This window comes from Anarrhichthys ocellatus, unplaced genomic scaffold, assembly GCF_004355925.1.
Source record: "Anarrhichthys ocellatus isolate YVR2014 unplaced genomic scaffold, GSC_Weel_1.0 scaffold24, whole genome shotgun sequence".
Classification (NCBI taxonomy): Eukaryota; Metazoa; Chordata; class Actinopteri; order Perciformes; family Anarhichadidae; genus Anarrhichthys; species Anarrhichthys ocellatus.
This window is the reverse complement of record NW_022280054.1, coordinates 7668131-7689822: the sequence shown is the minus strand read 5'-3', so window position 1 is coordinate 7689822 and position 21692 is coordinate 7668131. Positions and strand designations below refer to the sequence as shown.

Genomic DNA, 21692 nt, shown 5'->3' with positions numbered 1-21692 from the left:
GGGTGTGCAGAGAGTTAGTTAGGAATCTAAAATGATGTTTCATAACAAGTGATTTTTGAAAAAGGAGGACGGGCAACGTAAATATTGAGAAGGGGACAAATCCTCTTAATATAGAAATAAATATATAAAGATTTAAAAAATGGCAGAAGGTGCACTCCCCAAAATGAGATTTAAAACATGTTTGCATGACGGTGATGCTGAGCACTCACCACCAGCGTAGAGATGACTTCGTCGGCCACCTCTTTGACGGTGACCACGTATCGGCTGGTCTCCGGGTTGATGATGCGTTCTTCTTTCTCCCAGCGCACCATGATGGGTTTCTCCCCGTGAGCGATGCAGCTCATCTTCTTCTCCTCGCCCTGCGTGGCCAGAGTGGTGTTGGGGTAGGAGGTGATCATGGCCGGGACTGGACGGAGGTGACAGACGTTGAGGGGAAAAGAGAAAGAATAAAAAAAAGAACAGGGGGAGAAGAAAAGAAAATTGTAAATCAGTTAAAACAGTTATTTTGCACATTTTCTGCTGAAGATGTGAGTAGACCATTCGATAGACAACAAACACCTTTTTGAACAGTATATCTACTTTGCCTTCTACCAAGGGCCACTTTCATATTAAGAAATCAAAATTTTAAATCAAATCAAACATTTCAAAAACACAGCGCATATGCATTGTGTTTCCTGTCTGATACTGAGAAAAAAAACTCCTTTTCTCTTTTCTTCTGACGATTATGACAACCACTTAAACACTCCAGGGACCATGGTGAACTCATGTTTGAGTCTACCTGTCTCCCACAATACTTAACGATTGAAACGCAGCCCTTCAGGTAAGCCTGCACCTGCTTTGATAATGACAGCGAACTGTAACATGCAGCTTTCTGAGGATGAGGCAGAGGAACGGAGACGAAAGTGGTGACTCCTGACTGAACTCCCATCGGTCTGAGCGTGGAGCCGGTCTGGCTCTACGCCGTAACCGCACACCAGGCTCATTAGCAACACATCTAGCCTGTGTGTGAGTGTGAGTGTGTGTTGTGAATGTCTCTCACCCAGACTACTCACAGACTGTACTCACACTCACACTGTTCTCATACTCACGCTTTCTTTCATTCTGTCTTTTTCTCTCTACTGGCATGAAGCCGTCTCCCGATTATAACACTCACAGAGACTTCCAGGTGCTATTCACAGTATAATGATCTCTGCAGTGTGAAGCTTCTGAATTGGAATATTCTATATTAACTTACGCAGTTTGAGCAGACTGAACTAATATGTTGATCTCTATCAATCTGGGCATCATGAACATTATCATAATATGCAGATGTTGAGATGCAGGTTTTGCTGCTAGTTGTGTGATGGCTTATAAACTTGAGACAATCTGAATGAGTCAATGGACATCGAAAATTTGTAGGCAAAAATGATCCTGGGAATCAATTCGAAGCTCCGTGCGACAGATGCAATTTAAATCCCTCCAGGTCTGTTATTTTACAATGGCCAGGATGACATTCATTGATGTGCAACAATCAGGCTCTAAATTGCAGAAGGAAGAGAAACACTGAATATCTGTATTTATAGATGGTCAGAAAAAGACAGAAAATAATGGGTAGAACATATTCAACATCAACAAATCCAATAGTGGTTCTCTTAAATACAGAATAGAAATACATTAAAGGGCCACTAAAATAATCTAGTTTAAAATTATTTATTTCTTAAATAATATGAAAACCAATTTTAAACCATTGAAGAAATGAATTTGTTGGAAAAAAGTCTAAAGAGACACCACTTTAAACTACGGTAGCGACTAACACTTTTGTTTTTATCAGCGATTAATCTGTTGATTAATAGTTTTTTTACATATTAATCACATAATCGTTTTGTCTGTAAAAAGTCTGTATACAGTGAAAAACAGAGACTTTTCTAATTGCTTGTTTTATAACCCAAATATATTCAGTTTGCAATGATTCCAACATTTTTCCTTCAATAAATTACTTAAAGCTACATTTATTGACGTTTTTGGCCACTAGGGGGCAGTGGAACCGAGATATAAACACACCACTGACATATTATCTCTCCTTTAAAGGTGTTATTGCTTGTTGGCAAACAGTTGCTTCTTTACACATCCACAGTTCCAGAGCAACATTTTCACTCATTTGGAGTCCTGTTTGTGTCCACCTGATAGATGTGAGTCTAATATTCACTCTCCTTTTAGATGTGGTTCAGTCTTTACCAGCTAGACACTTAACTTTGTTTACTGTAAAGTGGGTTTTGGCATTTTTTCCCCACTAAAAACACTCCTATTACACGACACAAATTACATAATAACAATACTGATTCGAGCGGCTTTCATCATCAGTCAGATACTTTTTATTTACATCAAACAGGCTGGTGTTTAATCCTATACGTTCATTAGAAAACTGTGTCATTGAAAAGGACAGCAGTGGCGGCCACATGTGGCAGGTACTTGTGCAGTCGAGGTCGGAGGCCCTCTCCTCCAAGAAGAGATGCGATATGTGTGTTTGAGTCAGTGTGTGAACCTCTGTACACTCCTGAATAATCTGTCTGTGTGCATGTGTATGAGTGTTGTACTATGTGTGCATATGCATGAATGTGTGTGCACGAGAGCGGCTGTGTCTGTGGGAGCTAAGTGGGCGAGCACAGAGAGCAGAAAAGACTTGTGCTCATGACACATCTCAGCCACGCTACACGATGGAGGAGAGAGAGAGAGCATGTACCCCTGCAGCGCTAACTATGATCCCTCTGCCTCGCTCTCTCACTCCATCTCCCTCCTCGGGCTCCCACCAGGACAGCGATGATTTAATGATGAGAGAGACCACTTTGATTATTCATACGCAGCAGACAAGTCCGCTGGCCTTGCTGTTGTCTCACACAGACACACACGCATTCGAACATATACCGACGTGCAAGAATAACGACAGATGCCCGCACGCGCCCGTGCACATCTGGAAATACAAAAACAAAGACGCATACAGAGGCCTTGCACAGTCGAACAGTATGCAAGTGTAGAAACACTGTCAAAATAGAAAAAATGAAACATAGGGATGCACATGCACAAACAAATGCAAACCAAAACAGAAGCAATGGCACACACAAACAACTGCAACCACTATTTAGAAATACACACATGCTTCCCCACACACACAGTACTCCCCTGTGTCAAAACAGTAATGTAGATAACTTTGTAATAATTTGTTTTGGCTTCACACAGGGGCCAGTCTGGTACAGTTTGCTCGTACTAGGAGTGCAAGGACGGTTAGACAATAAACTAACTATAGACTAAACTGCACTCGTTCTGCAGCACAAGCAGGCGGAAAAATGCTACGTATTGTTATTTATTACTTCAGTGGTACATACAGTATAAAGACGTATCTACATTGTAGAGTATGTGCATACATGTGTATTAGAGCATGACCTGTTCTGATTTTGTTCATTCTGATTCTGATATTTGGGAGTTTAAACAAGACTTGAGAGGCAAGCAGCTCTGTGAGGATGAAGGCTACTTAGGCACAGCGGTGCTTTGAGCTAAATGCTAACGCCAGCTTGCTAACAAGCTCACAATGACAATGCTGACATGCCGATGTTTAGCTTATATATAATGGTTAAAATGCTGCCAGCATGGCTTAGCTAAAACACACTGATATAAGTATATCTGTTATAAATGAATATCTGACAATAACATCGGCTAAGTCCAACACAAACAAATGAACACACACAGACTCCGACAACGTGTTTCTGACTTTCTTCTCACAGTACATTTCCGTCTTTGATGCAGCCAACACAAATCAAAAGGGGGAGCTACTTGTGTGTGTGTGTGTGTGTGTGTGTGTGTGTGTAGCGCGCACATTTGAGGCCTGTGCGCTTGTGTGTGCGCGTACGTGCACCTTCAGCCCCAGCCCACCCCCGGCATGATGAAATGTGTCAGACTTGGGACTGCCAACGTTTAAACCTCATCACTTATTCACTCGCAGCCCCTCCCTCTCCCTCGCTCCCCACACCATCATCCCCTTTCCCACTGCCCCCGCGCAGGAAATCGCTGATTTATTTTGCATAGCAACTATGAATTTTAAGTGAGTCCTATTAAAAGAGTCTTCTCAGCTCCTTCTCTAAATGTTATTGCTCCTTAACAGGGGCTATTTTCTCCATCTAAATCGGTGGCCTTGGCAGTGCAAGTTAACACTGACGAAGCTGGTGTTTGCTCATCGAGGGAGAAAGGGCACACAATGACAGAATGCAAGACTCAGTGTGTGTTAGTGTGTCTGTGTGTGTGTACGTGTTTCTGTGTGAAATCAGGTCTATTAAAATATGTTGGTTTGAATGAGCGCATGCTTGTCAATATGAGCTTCATTCCGCCTGTGACCTTGATTGTGTGTGTGTGTGTGTGTGTGAGTGAATATGTGACAATGAAACATGCTAAATGTCTGCGCATTCTACTTCGCTACCATGTGATAGAAACCGCAGTATCTAAAATGTCCTACAATCTTCGCCGATCTTGGTTGTGCTTCAGCGGCCCAGAGCTGAGGTGAGGCCTCATCTCATCTCTATGCATCTACCATGCAGCACTCGCAGGGCCCCGGGCTAAACCTATTCTTTTTGATAGCCCATAATTGCTTGGTTGATGTATATTTTTTAATATCTAGCGATATTACAGGGACCTGGTAATAAAACACGGGCGGGTAGTGGAGAAAGTGTGAGTGGGAAGAGGGGAGACAGGGGAGAAAAGAGAAAGCTGAGAGGCTAGAGAGGGAGGGAAAAGGAGGGGAACAAAGAGAGGAAGGTACAGACAGGAGGTGAGGGACTGAGCAGTGTGGAGAAGGCTTCACTCATACTAAGATGGGTTAAATGTTGTATAATTAAACCTGAAGCACCATTTGAGTCAACGGTGGCATCGCACAAACTCTTTTGAATGGAAACGGGCACTTCGGAAATCCTATTTCCCCAATTACCTTGGTGTTAGAACTGTTTAAGCATTTGCAGATTAAATAGGAGCTCAACAATTAGGTGATTAATTTGACGGTGAGAAAATGAATTGGTCACTATTTGATGGGCGATTAATCAGACAATTTTATCAGATGTAGCTAGCTAGCTAGTTAAGCTTAAGTTGACTTCCTTATAGTTGAAAACAATGGCTCTGGTTAACATTTTAATGTTTCCAACTGACTCTTTTTAAAATGAGAACCCTGTAAAAAGTGTTTTAAATATGCACTTGATGGCTACAAGTGAGCCAGCAGTCATATTAGCAGTATGATGCTAACAGATTTAGGCTAAAGTGGCATGCAAACTAGTCAGTCTGGCATGCTAGCTTTGGCCTCTTACATTATTGAGCAGATAAACGCACTGTTTAATCCATTACTTACACTTTTTCTCGTTTGCATGAATAAAAAGACACAAGCCTGCGAGTATACAACCAGAACAATTCTCTTTTGACACTATACATGACTCACTATGTTGACATAAAGAAGACAACAGCAAAACATGCACACAGACACACAGAGGAGCAGTGCAGACGATGTAGAATGATTTAAATATATGATACTGTAATATTCATCTGGGATTAAGACTATTTTGTTGGAAGAGTGAGTCAATGAAGCTAAAAAAGGATCTCTGAATGGTAAATAAATGTATGCTTTCTTGTTGGCAATGGGATATTTAGACACTTGGAGGACACACACAGTGCTATCAAATGAAAAAGGCTATAAAATTAAACAAATAACGTCTCATTTATCTTTTTAATCTTTCTCGCATTGCTGAAAATGTAAGAAACAAAGACAGACAGAGAGTGCAAATAAAGCAGAGAAACATGTGGACTGCTCTTCCCTTGAGCCCCCTCGTCAGCTTCTAATTGAAGTATTGACGGATTTAAATGAGGCTGAAATGCACTCAAGAGTTCCAGTGTCTCATAACACACACACACACACACACACACACACACACACACACACACACACACACACACACACACACAAACATACACAAATTTGCACACGTTGCGTGCAAGCAGAATGAACAGAATGCACCATGAATGGATATAAAAAATAAAAGAATCTAAAAAAGTAAAATATATCTACATTACAATCATACTGTATGCTTGAAAAGAAATGTGTTTGAACACAAACACTGAGAAATGGACATGATGGAGCTGGTGACTACAAGCACACTAATGGTCGCCGTTTTTCAAACCACTCATGCAAGTACTCATGCGTACGAGTACAGTTTGGGGTTTAAAGGGCATGAAATGTGATCTGTTGATGAGTGACTAGCATGCGGCTGAGCCAGCATGTAATGTAAGCATGTAAAGCCAATGGCAGCAGAGGAAGGACAGCACACGGTGCTATCGTAGGCCCAGAGAACTTAGAGCTGGCTCCTGTACTGTGAACTGTTCGAGCTGCGCGGACGGCACGTCAATGCTAACTGAATCATGAACGACTTGGAGGTTTTAAATGACTCTGCAAGAGAAATTTAATTCAGGAGTAAATGGACAGAGTGTAAAAAGAGAACTGTGTTCACATGTATTTAATCCATAGTCAGTGCGACTAACGATGACATATTCCGGTGATGTCATGGGGGAACTGTTAGCATAATGTTAGCAGCAGTATTAATGGTTCTGGAGATAAGCAGATATTGGTAGGCAGATTTTTGTGTTTATTGTAGCTAGGGGTGATGCGATATACCGGAATTGACGATAACCGTGAATATTTTAAAAATAAATATTGATATCATGTTAGTTATACACATAAAATAATATTGTATAAATATTACAGCACCTCTTAAACATTTTATTTATATACAGTTATGGTAACAGACTCTCTCTCTCTCCATCTCCCTTCATTTGCCAAAAAAAGAGACAAAATGCACAAAGTTACACGTCCGGTTCCGTTGTCTCAAAGTCAATGGGTTAATTGAATGGGATTCTAGATAGATAGTTAGATGCGTGAAATAAGGAGTGTGGTTAACACAAGCTTATGAGATGTTAATGTTGTGTTCTATTATATAAAATGCATCAGTAAAGACCACTCTCATGAATTTTGAAGTTTTTAGGTACCTTAAAAAAGGAGGTAGCTAACAAGTGGCTAAATGAGGCTACAAAAGCCCGTCTTTACAGCCTCGTTGTGTATACTCGCCCTCACGTGACTGTGTTGTAGTTTGTTTATAGCCCAACGTTAGCTTTTTACTTCTGCTGATTTCATTCACGCTTAAAAAGGATCTTGCTTTTGGATTTTTCTTGAGGGAACCAGTGGGATGCTTCCGGTTTCGCCTTACAAAAATACGTCATTCCTGCAGCACTATATTTTGCAATCAAAAGCCCAAGGCTCCAGGAAAAGTGTATTCACTTATAGATGACTGCTAAAGGGAATTCTGCATATTTGAGAAATAGTAAACATGATATTCAAATGTTTTAACAGCAGGAGTTCTTCAAATAACCATAATTATATGCAGCAAAGGCTCAATAAAATAAACATGTAAATACTTCTGCATAAAGCGCCAAATCCAATGAGACAGCGGTGGTTCTGAATAAGACCATTTTACGTGGGAAAAGTGAGGTAAAATTCAAGCTCTTGGCAATACTGCCAGGATTAAAAAAGGTCAGTCTTTTTTTCGGCAGTAAGAACAGATACTGCATAGAGTCAGTGTGCATATTACATATAAAGAGAGCAAGGAACTGTTTTTGATTTAATATTCTACTCCGCTCACTGTGTTCATATCCATGTTCAACTTGTGGTAAGAAAATAAAAAATATAATTTGAATGAAAACGTACTAGAACATTTTTTTAATTAATCTTAAGAGGGAGGAAACAATATAAATAATAAAAGCAGTAAATAATGTCAACATTACGGTTCATGTTAATGAAACTACTAGAGAAGTAAGCTTACATTATTTAGCACTAAAGCTGTCAAAATTCCCTTTGATAGAGCCGAGTACAGCATGAAACTGAAGCCTGGAGCAACAACAGAGTGCATTCGGCGGGTCAATAATCTCTCTGTCTCTCGCTCTCTCTCATCTACTTTGGTAGTTGATACAACTGACTTTAAAGAGCAATGAAACCGAAACTATGCATTCAATCTGAGTATACTTCACACACTGCCCTTCTCCCCCACATCATTACAAGATGCACACCCATAAACTGGTTGAAAACTGATCTATATCATCTCACTCTAACCTGTTTGAGGTGAGTCTTCTCTTTGGCTCTGACGGACTCATTGGAATAGTGGAGTTCAGTAAATACAGTCAAAGCATAGCATGAACAAATGCACACTGTGCGACACAAGACCTTGTTTGCTTTAGTTGAAATAAATAAACAATGTCTTAAAAAAATCGTGGTTTGGTGTTTGGCGTTAGATATGCTACAGAGAGTTGAATCTTCTGTAGCTGCAGCTACGGTGTTTGCTCCCTACTTGGTGAAAAATGGAAGAAAAAAAGGTTAGTACAGCCATAGGTCATTGCTGCATAGCAACTGGGTGCTACAGTCAGCAAACTGACCTATGAAAACACAGAGAGGATGTTCTTCTCTGAGCCTGAACCCTGACAGCTTCACACAGTGGCAGCTCCCAACCTTGTACACTGCGAGGCTTAATTACAGTGACACATGAAAACCCACTGCAATGCCAGCTGATATTAATGATAACAAGTGTTGATTTATCCAGAAGGAGATTATTTTGTTGGCTTCCCGTTTCATAAAGAGGTCAGAAGTCAGAGTTAGTTACAACTTCCATTACATCACTTAAAACAAGTTAGATGTGTCAGGTTCTTGTTCTCTTTTTCACATTTGTGTTCTGTATCTCAGACTTGGTGAGGAGAGAGAAAGCGGAAGAGAGAGAGAGAGAGAGAGAGAGAGAGAGAGAGAGAGAGAGAGAGAGAGAGAGAGAGAGAGAGAGAGAGAGAGAGAGAGAGAGGGAGACAGAGAGAGGGCTGCATATCAGCAGGGCTCCTCGTGATCCGGTTTGATAACAGTAGCACAGGGAAAATAAGCCCCACTCGCATCTAAGCGCCATGAAAATGAGGAGCCACTCCTAGCGCTATGGGGGAGCTACATGCTAATGCCTCACTGGAGGCAGGAGACCTGCAGTCGGGGACATTAACATCACGCCCACTGACACAAAAACACTAACATGCTTAGATACATATACTAGCTGTTTGCATATAGATGGGTTTGTGCAGAAAATTCTACTAAATTAAGGTTTGTTTTTTGTCATTTTGGATGGATAATTACAAGAATCTGTAACTCTCAGACTCAGTTTGTTTATCTTATGCACAGCTTGTCTATTGAATCTGCTGATGTCCTTCCTTCCATGTTTTTTTTTTTTTTTTTTAAAGTTAATGTCTAGCCGATCAACTTTACGAGGAGTATAGCTATCTGTAAAATCTCGCAGCTGGAAATCCTTTTTAACGGCTGCTTGTTGCTGCACCAGCCCAGACATTAAAATACACAATGATTACTGCCCATCAGCTAATATTGATCGTGCATCAGACGCAGGCTCTTACTTTTGACGGTGAGGTACATGGACTTGCTGACATCAGCTCCCACGTCGTTGCTGACCTTACACAGGTAGAAGCCGCTGTCGTCCTCCAGCACGTGTTTGATTAGAAGCGAACCGTTGCTCAGCAGCTGCACACGAGAGCCGCTGTTCAGCTGGATGGGCTGAAACTGGGGAACGCCCGCGCCTGAGACGAGAAGGAAGATAAAAGACAAAGAAAGAGAGAGTAAAAAACATCACGGTAAATAATGAGAAAATAAACATTTCGATACAACATCAGACTCTTTCTGTAGCTCATACAGTACATGAAATGTACACACATGCCTACATATTGATCTATAATTTTCAGTAGAGAAACAGATGCGTAATGCTAAAACGAGATACAGTGCTGAACAGTAAGCTGATCTCCAGTGTGTGTGTTTGTGTGCGTGCATTCATTTGAACACGCGTCTCTGTTTACAGATTTGATGACAAAGCCTGTCAGATTTAGGGAGGATTGTAAACATGTTTCTTAACACCAGGCCTAAATCCTTAAACCGCCAAACAGCTGCCGAGCACAGTGAAGCAGGCCGAGCTGCCGGTGTGATGCAATCAGAACAGACATAATGCTCATGTTTAACAAGACAGCAGATTGGTGCAGAGCAACAACAGGCAGGAGGAGAGCAGAGCGGAGAGGCCTTGCACTGCTGCTGGCCTTCAGCACCGAGGCGAGTCGGTGATATTCAAAGATGTTAGCTGCAGCTAGACATGGATGTTTTTCCAGACTATTTATTCCCGTGCGTCAAATCTCTGGGTTTATTCTTTGCATGTATGTTTGTTGAATTACTAGTCTGGCCTTGTCGAGGACAGACTCATCCTACAGGCATGGATTTGTCTGATTAGAGAACAAGTACCGTAAATCTCTGCATGCCGCTTTTCTCAATTCTCAAAAGTCCAATACGACTGACACTTGATATCCATCTCTGAGGCACCGTTGAAATAATTGGACTTGGCATCTCTGACATATTCTAGTCTGCGTGTAATTAATATCTATCTTTTTTTTAATAGAAAATGATATAATCACTCTTGTTCTATTGTTAAACAATACAGTATTTCATTCTGCAATGTCCGCAGGAAATGTCACCGACGATGAATCCTAAAGCTTCACATCTTCGGAGCGGTCTGCTCTCATAGTGATGAAAGCACTGTGTTCCACCTTGCTCATGTAGTATTAAACACATGTGTGAACTGAGCCAGACGTTGCATTAGCTCGTGTTAAAGTAAGCGTGTAGAGATTAGGCTATTTAGTGAGCTGTGGGTTTTTGCTTTTTAATTAAAATGCAGTCAAGTGGCCGTGGCTAGCAAAGGGTCAAGTGGTGACTTTGTTCCTGCTCCCCTGGCTCTGACAGGGAGAGGAGGGAGAGGGAGGGAGATGTGTTCTTCCTTGAATTATGGATTTTGCATATTCAAATGGTGCTAGTCGTTATGCTAATAGCGGTTGACCTTTACTTACTGTTCCATATCTCCCAGAGACACTCATCTGGTTCGTACCTACTTCTGTTGCAGTAAAAGCATGCCAGACAGCCATTCTCTGGACAAACTGCCCTCTGGCTTACAACAAATTAGACGACAGCTTCCCAAACCGCCTAAGCTAGATGTGTTTTTGTTTTGGAGGTGATTTTCATTGCTTCTTTGCTTTGAATGACATCCTGCACAACAACATATCATAGAGCACCAGGAAAGATGGAGGTAAAAATATGTGCGAAGGCCTGAAAAGAAACAACAAAACTGATCTGAGGCTGGGCCAACTGAACTATGGGGCACTTCCTGCTGGATGCTTGTTTTTAACGCTACGATTGAGTAGTCACACAAACACTGCTCAGCCTAATCCCTCTGTACTGATCAGAAATGGACGGTCAGACGGTACTAATCAGGCATGAGGCCTGCTTGTCTCACATCTACACACACACACACACACACACACACACACACACACACACACACTCTCTCACACACACACACATGCACGTCCTCACACACAAATCCAATCAAAGGGTGAAAAACAGATCTGATTCTTTCATTCCTTTGATCATGGGGCCAAGTAAACACACAAACACACACGCACACGCACACGCACACACACACACACACACACACACACACCACTCCTCATTGGTTGTTGTCCTTCTGTTGGTGAAGCTTTCATCCCTGGTTATATAGATGATGGAGCAAACACCTGGGGCTCCTCTTCATCTGCCCTGCTCAAGTGGCCGAACTCACCTGCTGCCTCCCTGCCCGTCTGTCTGCTAACGGTCTATCTGTATATCTGTCTGCTGATTTTTTTTCCCTGTCTCTCTCGATCTGATGATTCTCTATTGGTGCAGGTGGAAACCCTGCAAGCCCCTCAGCCCGCAGTTTACAGAGCAGATGGCTGTGTGTGTGCTTTTATCTCAGTGTATTCGCACACATGTGCTCCGGCTTCGGATGAAGCAAATGGAGGCCACTCACCTGCAAAAGCACTACTACTGCACTCGCCTTCACACACAGTTGCTTTAAGAAACACAATCTGAGACCAAGCTAGCTACAAACACACACAGCTGTACTGTAGTTGGCATAATTATCATTTTATAAGATAACTGTTGATGCAAACTCAGATTCTTTACTGGTCAATCATCATTCATTTTGTATTGTAGTATAACAAAAACAATCCTTTTCACATGATTATGCATTTCCCTCTTGCATGTACAGTTAGCCTGCATGGAATGATTAAATAATGGAAAATTATTCATTCGAAACTAAAGGCTGCAACCTTCACTCACTGCAGTTCAATACAGACCAGAATCACCATTGAGGCTCAAGATTAAACGATCCTAATGCTGTGAGCTTGAATCCATATTACTTTGCGTTTCAATACTCTGTTCATTGTTGCAGTGAGTTGCTGAGCGGTGGTAACTTAGCAATAAAAAGTGGAACTAACCAATATCAAGAAGGATTCCCATGTTTACCACTTGTAAGTGTTCACGTCGTTGAACTAAAGACAGTTATGTGATTGCAGTTTGTCTTGTGAGGGTTAAACATTGTCTGAATTATAACACTATATGCATTACATCTGGAGTTAATTACCTTGAGTGACGGACCTCTGTGTTTGATTGTTTTACAGGCACTTTGTATTATTACTAAATCAGATAGGATGGAGTTATTGCTGAGCATCCTGGTAACTCGGGAGACTTAAGTCTCCTTACCTACTCTGTGAGTTTGAATTCAAAAGTGTGATTTGTTTTTAATTCATTCCCTCGTAGCCGGCAGGTTCACCTGCAGTGGGTAATGCATGCTGCGTTTAATGTACCTTTGGAGTGTTCCCATACGATGGTGGGTGGAGGGTAGCCTTCAGCTGAGCAGTTAAGAGTCACAGTTTTCCCATAGATCCCATCTTGATCCTCAGGCTGAACCACAAACTGAGGAGGAACTGTACATACACAAAGATCAACAGTTGACATTGATACATGATATTTTGCTGGTGTCTTTATTACACTTGTAGCCTGTGTGTGCAGTTTCACACAAGTCAAACACTGCACCAGTCGATTTTACCTCCAGCCAGACAGCAGGAACTAATAAGTGAAGTTTGGTGCTGCAGGGATGGCTTAAAATGAAAACCTGCACACATACTGCACATTATAGCAGTCCACTAGGGTGCCATTAGATATATAATCTGTTCCTTTGTGCTTCCTCACCTCTAACAATGAGCTGACTCTGGTGCTCCACTGCAGCAGCCTCGTTGCGGGCGACGCAGGTGTAGTTGCCGTTGTGGTCGGGCGTGAGGTTGGAGATTCTCAATGAGCTGGTGAAGTCGATGTTGTCCACAGTCACACCCAGGCTGATGGGGATTGGCCGTCCATCTTTCTGCCAGGTGATGTCCAGCGGGCGGTCGCCTGACATGACCACGCAGGGGATGAAGACACGTTGGCCGATGGTGAAACGCTGGAACTCAAAGGGCTGAATGTAGGGAGGCACTGACAGGCCGAGGAGGAACGGGAGAAAGAGACACCAAGATTAAATGTGATTTCAGCCGTGAGTTACAAAGACCGTCTTAATTTCCTGGGTTTTGTCCTTTTCTCTTGCTTTCAAGAGGTCACTGAAGGAACACAAAAGACCTGAATAGCAAAACATTCTGCAATAAGCTCCCGTCATTCTCAGTCGGGAACATTATGTTCTTTCAGAAAAAGAAGAGCACGCAGAAGCAGAACAACAGAAAAAAAACTTTTATGTGACTCATTGAGGCTGCTTGGAGAAAGAAATCTGAGTGACCCTGAACTTTTTCTCTTTGTCTATTGATCATCTATTGATCTACTACCTACATACTTACCTATCTTCTAGACTGGCGACTACATCAATCTAAGATTGTATCCACCACACAAAACCCTGATTGCCGGCCTAGTGCGTACAAGAAAACAAGTATTCACAGAGCAGCCAGAGTCAATCTGGCTGCATAATATAACGACACGGTTACACAATAACATTTATTTAAATTGCCTGCGCTCTATTCTCTGGGAAATCTCCAGCCATCACACAAGTCATCTGTGTTTGATTGTCCAGTGAGTTGAAATAACACTGAAATAAGCAGCACTTTAGCACCTTATTTAATTCACAACAAAGGGGAGATAATGGACTCCAGGGATCCCCAAAGACACTTTCGCATTTTAAGCATGAGCAGAGTAAATTAACAAATGCACTTGCTCACTATAGCACCACTGGGAAGTGTTGCTTTATATCATCGCTCTCTCTTTAGGTCTCACTCTCTCTCCCCCTCTGTTTCCCTCGCTCCATTAGAAAGTGTAATATAGTGACAACAACCTAGCATACTGTACAGAGGGAAGGACATGGAGCATAATGGGGAAGCCCTTTTGAGTATTACCTTTTACAGCTGTAAGATCTCAGTGGAGATCAGTCACTCAGCACTGTAATGTCAGTGACACTGATATTACATTCTGACATTATATTCCTATTTAAAATATCTATCAAATTCATTGTTATCAGAGCACAAAATATGGGACTTTGGCATAAATTCAATTATGAGTTTTAACACAAAGTCAAAGATGTGACAGTCTAAAGGAACAGTTCAACATTTTGGGAATACGTGATTGCATACTGACAGCAGAGACTCCAGGAGGTCACTATGCCTGGGGAAGAAAAAGTCCCTCACATAACCCCCATAAAACCACATCTTTTACACTAAACTGATTTAATTATTGAGTAAACAAATGAAAAGAAGAAAAATATTAAATAGTGAGAGGTGCTGGTAGGCATAGTTTTATAACCTGTTTCACCCTCTTTCCAGTCTCTGTGCTAAGCTAAGCTAAGCTAAGAGCTAATAGCAACTATAGCTGTAGCCCTATACGTAACAGGAAGATATGAGAGTGATGTTGACTTCCTAATCTATCTCTCAGCAAGAAAGCAAATGAGCATCTTTCACAAAATATTCCTTTAAGAAAAACAAGCAGATGAGATGGCTAAAACAAAAGGAGTTGACAAAACATTGGATTGACTTGTTTGATTCATCAGGTTTATCAAATCAGCTCTATGTATTTAGCAACACTTGATTCTAAACTGCTATATATCTGTCTGTCTCAAGCTGTAAAGACTAAAATTGTATCTTTGCACTAAATAAAGGAAATAGCTGTTGAATAACTATGTTATATGCAGCATATTAACTCAACCACCACAGCTCTATGGGACTAACCTCTCACACAAACATGGACACTCTGGGAGTCCATCTTGTTGGGTTGGACCATGACCTTGCAGGTATACTCGCCAGCGTCCACCTGCTGCACGTTGGTCAGCTTCAGTGTGCCGTTGTTCTCAAATGCTCGCTGTCGGTGATTGAACGGTAGCAGTGCCGAGTTTTTGTACCACTTTATGGAGTAGTAAGGGTAGCCAATCACACGGCAGTGAACGAACGCATCCCGTCCAGCAATCGCTGTGATGTTTTTCATTGGACGAATGTTGGCGCGGCCTACAGAGGGACAGAGAATGAGAAAGGATCCTCTATAAAGACATTCAGTGGATAGTGACATCAAATCACTAGAGCTTTATTTTTGGTGTTTTTGTAAATAGAAATATACTTCTAACTCATTACTGTTCAAACATATGCAGTAGTTAAACAAAGAAAGGTTAACTGCTAAACAGAGAACATAAAACAGAGAACATTTCTCTCCGCAGCTTCACATATGGTACCTGCCACTGAACTATTTAGAAATGCAAAAGAAACTGCTGTTTCAAGCTTTTCTCGTTTGTTTTACCACATGATGTTAGGCTTAACTCAAAGCAGAAGGCTGTGAAATGACAAGCAGATTAAAGTGTGCTAACCATCTGAAGGAAAACAGAGCGTTTAGATAACACTGTACTCCTGATACTTATTAGTCTGCTCTTGCTGCAGTAATACATTCTGTGTCTCATAAAATGGAAACAGAATAATCGCTTTAACATCTGTTCGCGGAGAGTTGAATTGGCTGCTTGAGTAAACACACACAGACACTGACACACATGAACACTCACTCACGCACGCACACAAGCAAACCAGAGATAAATGTATTCATGCAAACAAAATAAATATATTTTTCTTCCGGCTATTTACAAACCAGCCCATTTTGGAACCCAATATCCAGATACGCTTATGTGCAGCAAACCAGGATAATTCATTTGACCTAAAATACAGGCATGTAGGAGAAGCACAGTAATAATTTGGAGAGAAAAAGACGAGGCTACAATATTAAAATGTATACAAGGAGCAGAGAAAAAGAAAAGAATGCATAAAAAATGGAGGCAAAATCAATCAGAAATGTAAATGTGATTAAAGACTAGAACGAATAAATACTGAGCAAAAATAAATTTAACTTTAACTAAACAAATCATCATGAGAGAACCCTACAAAAGCAAGGAAACCAAAATATCCTGATCAATAACCAGCGCCCATGTACTGTAAACGCCAGAAAGCCAGCTGGACAGAGAGAGAGACACAGACAGACACACAGAGAGACAGACAAGGTATGTGTATTGTTGTTCTTGGAGGAGCTGATTTGACAAGCACCTCTTACGTTTATTCGAGCCTGGTGGTACACGACCCCGGCCGAGTTGCTGCACGTGCACCGGTACACCCCGCCGTCCTGCACCTGGGTGTGTGTGACGTTCAGCTGGCTGACCACGTGGCCCTCGTGGGTCTCGTAGTGGCCCAGGTGGTGGTGGGTGTCTTTGATGACGGGGTCGTCGTCCAGCGACCAGGTGCATCTGGGAGGCGGCGTGCCCTTGACATTGCAGACCAGGAAGACGGGCTCGTTCGGGTTCACCACCTTCTCGCTGAAGGAGGACAGGATCTTCGGAGTACCATCTGCCATGAGGGACAAGGTGGAACCGGGGTGGGGGAGAGGAATACAACGGTGAATAAGAGACATGTTAAACTGTAACCATCATCAGCATTGCAATGTTTCAGTAAAGCATTGATCTACAGTAAGTTTTAAAGTTACACTTCTATCATACTTATCCTGCACAACACCTGACTGACCATCAACCAACCAGGGACTTGTCTCCAACTGCCGACTGTATCTTTATATACAGTATAGTATGGTAGAAAGTGAAATGTTTACATACAAGATCAGTTAACGCCTGTTAGGTTAATCTGACTTTGGCAGTTAGGTATGTTCGAACAGACTGACTAATTGTTGCTTTATCAGTCATAGAAAAAAGGCGAGCATAGAAAGATAAACTGGACCTAAAACAATTCACAGTGTCATCTCTACAAGGTGATTGCAGAGGACTTATGAAGTGTTATTACGTGAAACGATGAAATCATTTCTATTTCACAATACTTGTTTTATTTTGACCTAGTAACAACTTGTCAGTACAGCCCACTGTTTTAGCTAGAAGAGCTGCTCTCTGTTCTCATTTCTTTCTTTCAGATTGTTGGAGGAGCTTCATTTGCATCACATTTGCATGTATTGATTGATGCTTTTGTCCGAAACGAGTTCTCTCTGCAAATAAAAAGTGGGTGCAATGACGTTGCCATATTGACTGCATGCTCACCTGGTAAGGTTACGATTGGACGATCGTGTTCCTGAAGCAGTTTCTTGTTTTTTAATAATCTTGGTATTCCTCTCAGAGAGCTGCTCCTATACGTTACTGCATTCTGTTGTACTGTATAATGGATGTACAGTACAGTGTATACTTTTTGAGGCCATGAGAACTAAAATCACAAAGCTTCTAAAAACCACTTCATGTTGGGTTATTTCCTCATCAGTTATTTATTCATCAACAGTCACTGGACAACAGTTTGAGAGAAGATGTGTTATTTGCTTTTCCACAGTAACCTTTTTTTATGAAATAATAATAAGGTAGCATTGGAAAAGGAAAGGTCTGGCCTTTTTATCACTATTCTTTCATTATGAACAGTGATCCGGGAGCTTCCAGTTGGCTTTTGAATCGTCTGTGTCTGCCTGCTGCTGCTCTGATAATCTAGATCTGTTCCACATGATTATAGATTATCAATATCTTCTTTTAACAGCTCCCCGGCCACAGCAGACAGTTGCCTGAGCAACGCTGCCCAGGTGAGCTATTGGATTCAAGAGTGTGTGTTCATGTATTTTTCTACGTGTTTGTGGAGTGTGGGATGACCATTGTAATGGCGGCCTATAGCAGAGAGTCACAGCAGGACGCCATTAACACCTAAACGCTGTATTGATCTCAAAGGCCTGACTCTGTCTTTGATAAAGCACTGAATATACATAATCACGCTGCTACAGTTTGCCGTTTGGTCAGCGTTTGTGTGAATGCCACAAATCACATGCACACATTTTACCTTCAAGGATGACTTGCACAAAGTCCTGTGCCGACATCTTGCCCTTCCTGGCGAAGCACTGATAGGCTCCGCCGTCGCTCTTCGACATCCCCTCCATGATGAGATTCTCCCGGTTCAGCCCGCTGAAACGGACATTGTTGCCAGGGTAGATGATCTCTCCATTGCGGTACCAGGACATCTCATACTCGTCTGAGCCGCTCACGCTACAGGACAGAGACACCTTGCTACCCACACTGCCTTTCACCTTCCGAGGGCTGACCACTGACTTCAAGGGCTCTAAGCACACAGAGATAAGAGACACGTTGTCATTTTAAAAGGAGCATTCAACGATTTGTTTTGTTTTAGTGACAATAAGGTTAACGGAAAGACCGTAGGGCAGATAGTGGAGAAAGTTCAGTTTAGATTTGATCAGCATTGCTACATAAGATTTCAGAGTAGAAGGTTGAACCACCATCTCCAGATTAGATCTGAAAACAATAAATCGACTAATTAAGCAGTCAACTCACAGAAATGTTAAAGAAAAAAATCGACTGGTTCCATCGCCTCAAAAATGTATGTTAAAAATTACATTTCTTTGTCATCTATAAAGGGAAACTTCACATCTTTGGGTTCTGGACTGTTGGTCGGACAAAACAAGCAATTTAAAGATGTCACCTTGGACTCTGGGGGACATTTTAAACTAATTTTGAAAAACTCTCCAAATTGCTCGTTCTGTCCGCCCAACAATTTTTTTTAATTACAAGAGAGCAAAGCTGCAAATCTCACATTTTAGAAGCAACAAATGCGCAAATGTTTGTCATTTTTGCTTGATAAAAACGTGATAATCAAAACTATTGTCAGTTAATCTTGTTGATCAACTAATGAATTCATCAACTAACTGTTGTTTAGACAGATACAGTTATAAAGAGGATCCCTTCCTTTTAATAAAAGACTTACGTTTGACATACAGGCGCCCCATCACCTCAGCGTTGCCATAAATGTTCCACACTTCACAAACATACGTCCCAGAGTCACTGGGCTGCGTGCTCTCTATCAGCAACCCGGTGATGGTCTGGCGGAAGCGGCTGTCAGGCTCCAAAGGGCTGTTGTCCTTCAGCCAGCGGTATTTGGGCGTTGGGTAGCCCGAGGCCTTACAGGGCAGCTCCACCCGATGATTAATCATCACCTCCCGCTGGTCAAAGCCATCCAAGATGCCTGGCTCAGCATTGGTGGGGTCTGGAAGGAGCAGAGAATTTAGTGTTAATTAGTGGTGAGCGTTGCCAGGCGCTTGACAGTGTAATCCAATATTGATTCTTGGGGGTCACGATTCAGTTCTATATACAGAATATTTGGTTATGTGAGGGAGAGGAGAGAGCAACAGTGTGTTCCTAAAATTGTCCCCCACAGTCAAATCAGAGATGGCACCATGGATTACTCCTTTTTTATCCATTTATTTATCTACATGCTAAATGCAAAACATGTAAAATGGCTGTCATTTATCAAACTACGCTACAATATCATCAGCACAGTACAGCCTACATTGCAATGGTTGTTTGTTGCTGACTGGCCCAAAGAAGGGCTGCATAACTCACAGTTGACCTCAGAGTGGATCGGTCTGCATGACAGGATTGGACAGACTGTAAACTTGATCCCAGCCCTAAACGTACCCATTCACTGGTCTTGCTTTACAAGCCTGCACATCAATCAAAATTTCTGAGGAGGACCCATAATTGACAGGGGAAAATAATTCTTGCTGCCTGCAATTTTGAAATGCCAAATCCGCCTTAAAAGTGTAATGTAAGGAAGATCTATGGCATTATCTACAGGAAGTATCCAGTATAGTTTCTGCATGTTTATTTGACCTATGGTTTGATTGAATCCAGTACTGACCTGACACAATGAGACGCGCGCTGTTGCTCTGACGAGTCTCGCCGGTGTAGCGGTGGCGCGTGGTGCAGCGATAGTTATTCAGCCCATCCTCAGGCAGGACGTCCAGAATATACAAGGCTCCCGTGGATGTGATGAGATATCTTTGTCCTGGAAAAGATTAAAAGGAGCGAATCGAAACAACATGAAAGGCAGCAGTTGTGTGGTTGTTATGTAGGATCAAAAGAACTTTTACAGTATAAAGAATTTATTCACCCCGCCACAACAGAAGGATTTCTTTCTCCATAGGGTGTTTGTAGAGTGCACGGCAAATCTGTAGAAGCTTGAACCTCACAGCACACAAAGCCTTTAGAAGTCATTCTTTATTTCTACATGAGACGAGAGAGTTTACTGAAGCAAAATAAAAAGGAATTTATCTTGTGTAAGTAAACTACCAGAGATTTGCTGTGGAATGAGACTTAAACTTCTACAGATAAACGCACCAATATTTGGACTAATACTGTGAAGTACTGGATGATGGAACGCACCAAATATCCATAAATAAAAATGTAAAAAAAGCAGAAACTGTCTTCAAGTGCATATCAAATCTTTGCCCCCAAACAGCTTTTATTGTCTTGTCTTTGACTTCTGCCGTTGCAATAACCTCGCTGGCGCCAACGTCTGGTATCGAGAGCCAATCCCTCTTTGGCTGTCACAGCCAGTTCAGTATGTAGGGTAATAATATGTTAATTCTGCAGATCAAACCAGGCTGAGTGGGGTTGTCAACATCCATAAGGAAGGAAACCCTCCACTCCGCCATCACACGAATGCCCACATTCCCATGGGAGCAGATTGATGTCAAAACTGATCGAAAAAGCAATTTACAGGAGATTGTCTTCAGTGCACAGCGGTGGGCATGCTAAGACAGAGGCAGCTTAGGGAGCCTTTAAGGGCCGAGGAGAGACAGCCCTGCAACCGCTACAGCTAATGTTGACGGGTCCACCAGAAACACACTGTACAGTGACGTCACAGGGTGAAAGGAAATGAATGTGTGATACATTAAAGCCTACATTTACTTTGCATCTCTACCTTCTGATTGTATGGAAATACAAAATGTGAAGTTGAACAACATACAGAGCTACAATATTTACTCGTTTGTTATCGTTTCACACTACAAATGTTTTGCTGGCTTCAAATGAGCTGCTCACTCACGAAGCTAATAACAGATGAAAAAACAAGGAGGCATGTAGTATGTGACAATGTAGTTTGTAAGGTGACATGTTTCATCAGGGAATATTTCCAGGTGGAGCTTTCTATTTCATCTTGTGCTCATTGACAGTAAGCAGAGCACAATATAATGTGCACATTAATATGAAAACGTATGACGTTAACAGGGAAACTTATACAAACACAAATTAAGGCTTTGTGTTTACTGCGATGGATTATCAAGGTCGGTCAATTCCTGTCTGTGGAAGTTGTTTTTCATAATTACGGTCTAACAAAATACCTGTACATCTAACTACAGAGACCTGCATGTAAGAAGATGA

At 41.8% G+C, this 21692-nt stretch overlaps 1 protein-coding gene across 2 annotated transcripts in view; it reads right to left on the bottom strand.

The window, feature by feature from the left end:
* The window catches only part of dscamb (Down syndrome cell adhesion molecule b), a 110390-nt gene that overhangs the window by 21491 nt on the left and 67207 nt on the right, over positions 1-21692 (bottom strand). For both annotated transcript variants that reach the window (XM_031861009.1, XM_031861010.1), the window contains exons 4-12: positions 20170-20316; positions 19237-19515; positions 18301-18576; positions 16540-16836; positions 15193-15465; positions 13187-13465; positions 12802-12921; positions 9484-9663; positions 210-406 (exon numbers count right to left, since the gene is read on the bottom strand). In XM_031861009.1, the coding sequence (XP_031716869.1) occupies positions 210-406; positions 9484-9663; positions 12802-12921; positions 13187-13465; positions 15193-15465; positions 16540-16836; positions 18301-18576; positions 19237-19515; positions 20170-20316 (2048 nt within the window). The remainder of the gene's footprint in view (positions 1-209; positions 407-9483; positions 9664-12801; positions 12922-13186; positions 13466-15192; positions 15466-16539; positions 16837-18300; positions 18577-19236; positions 19516-20169; positions 20317-21692) is intronic.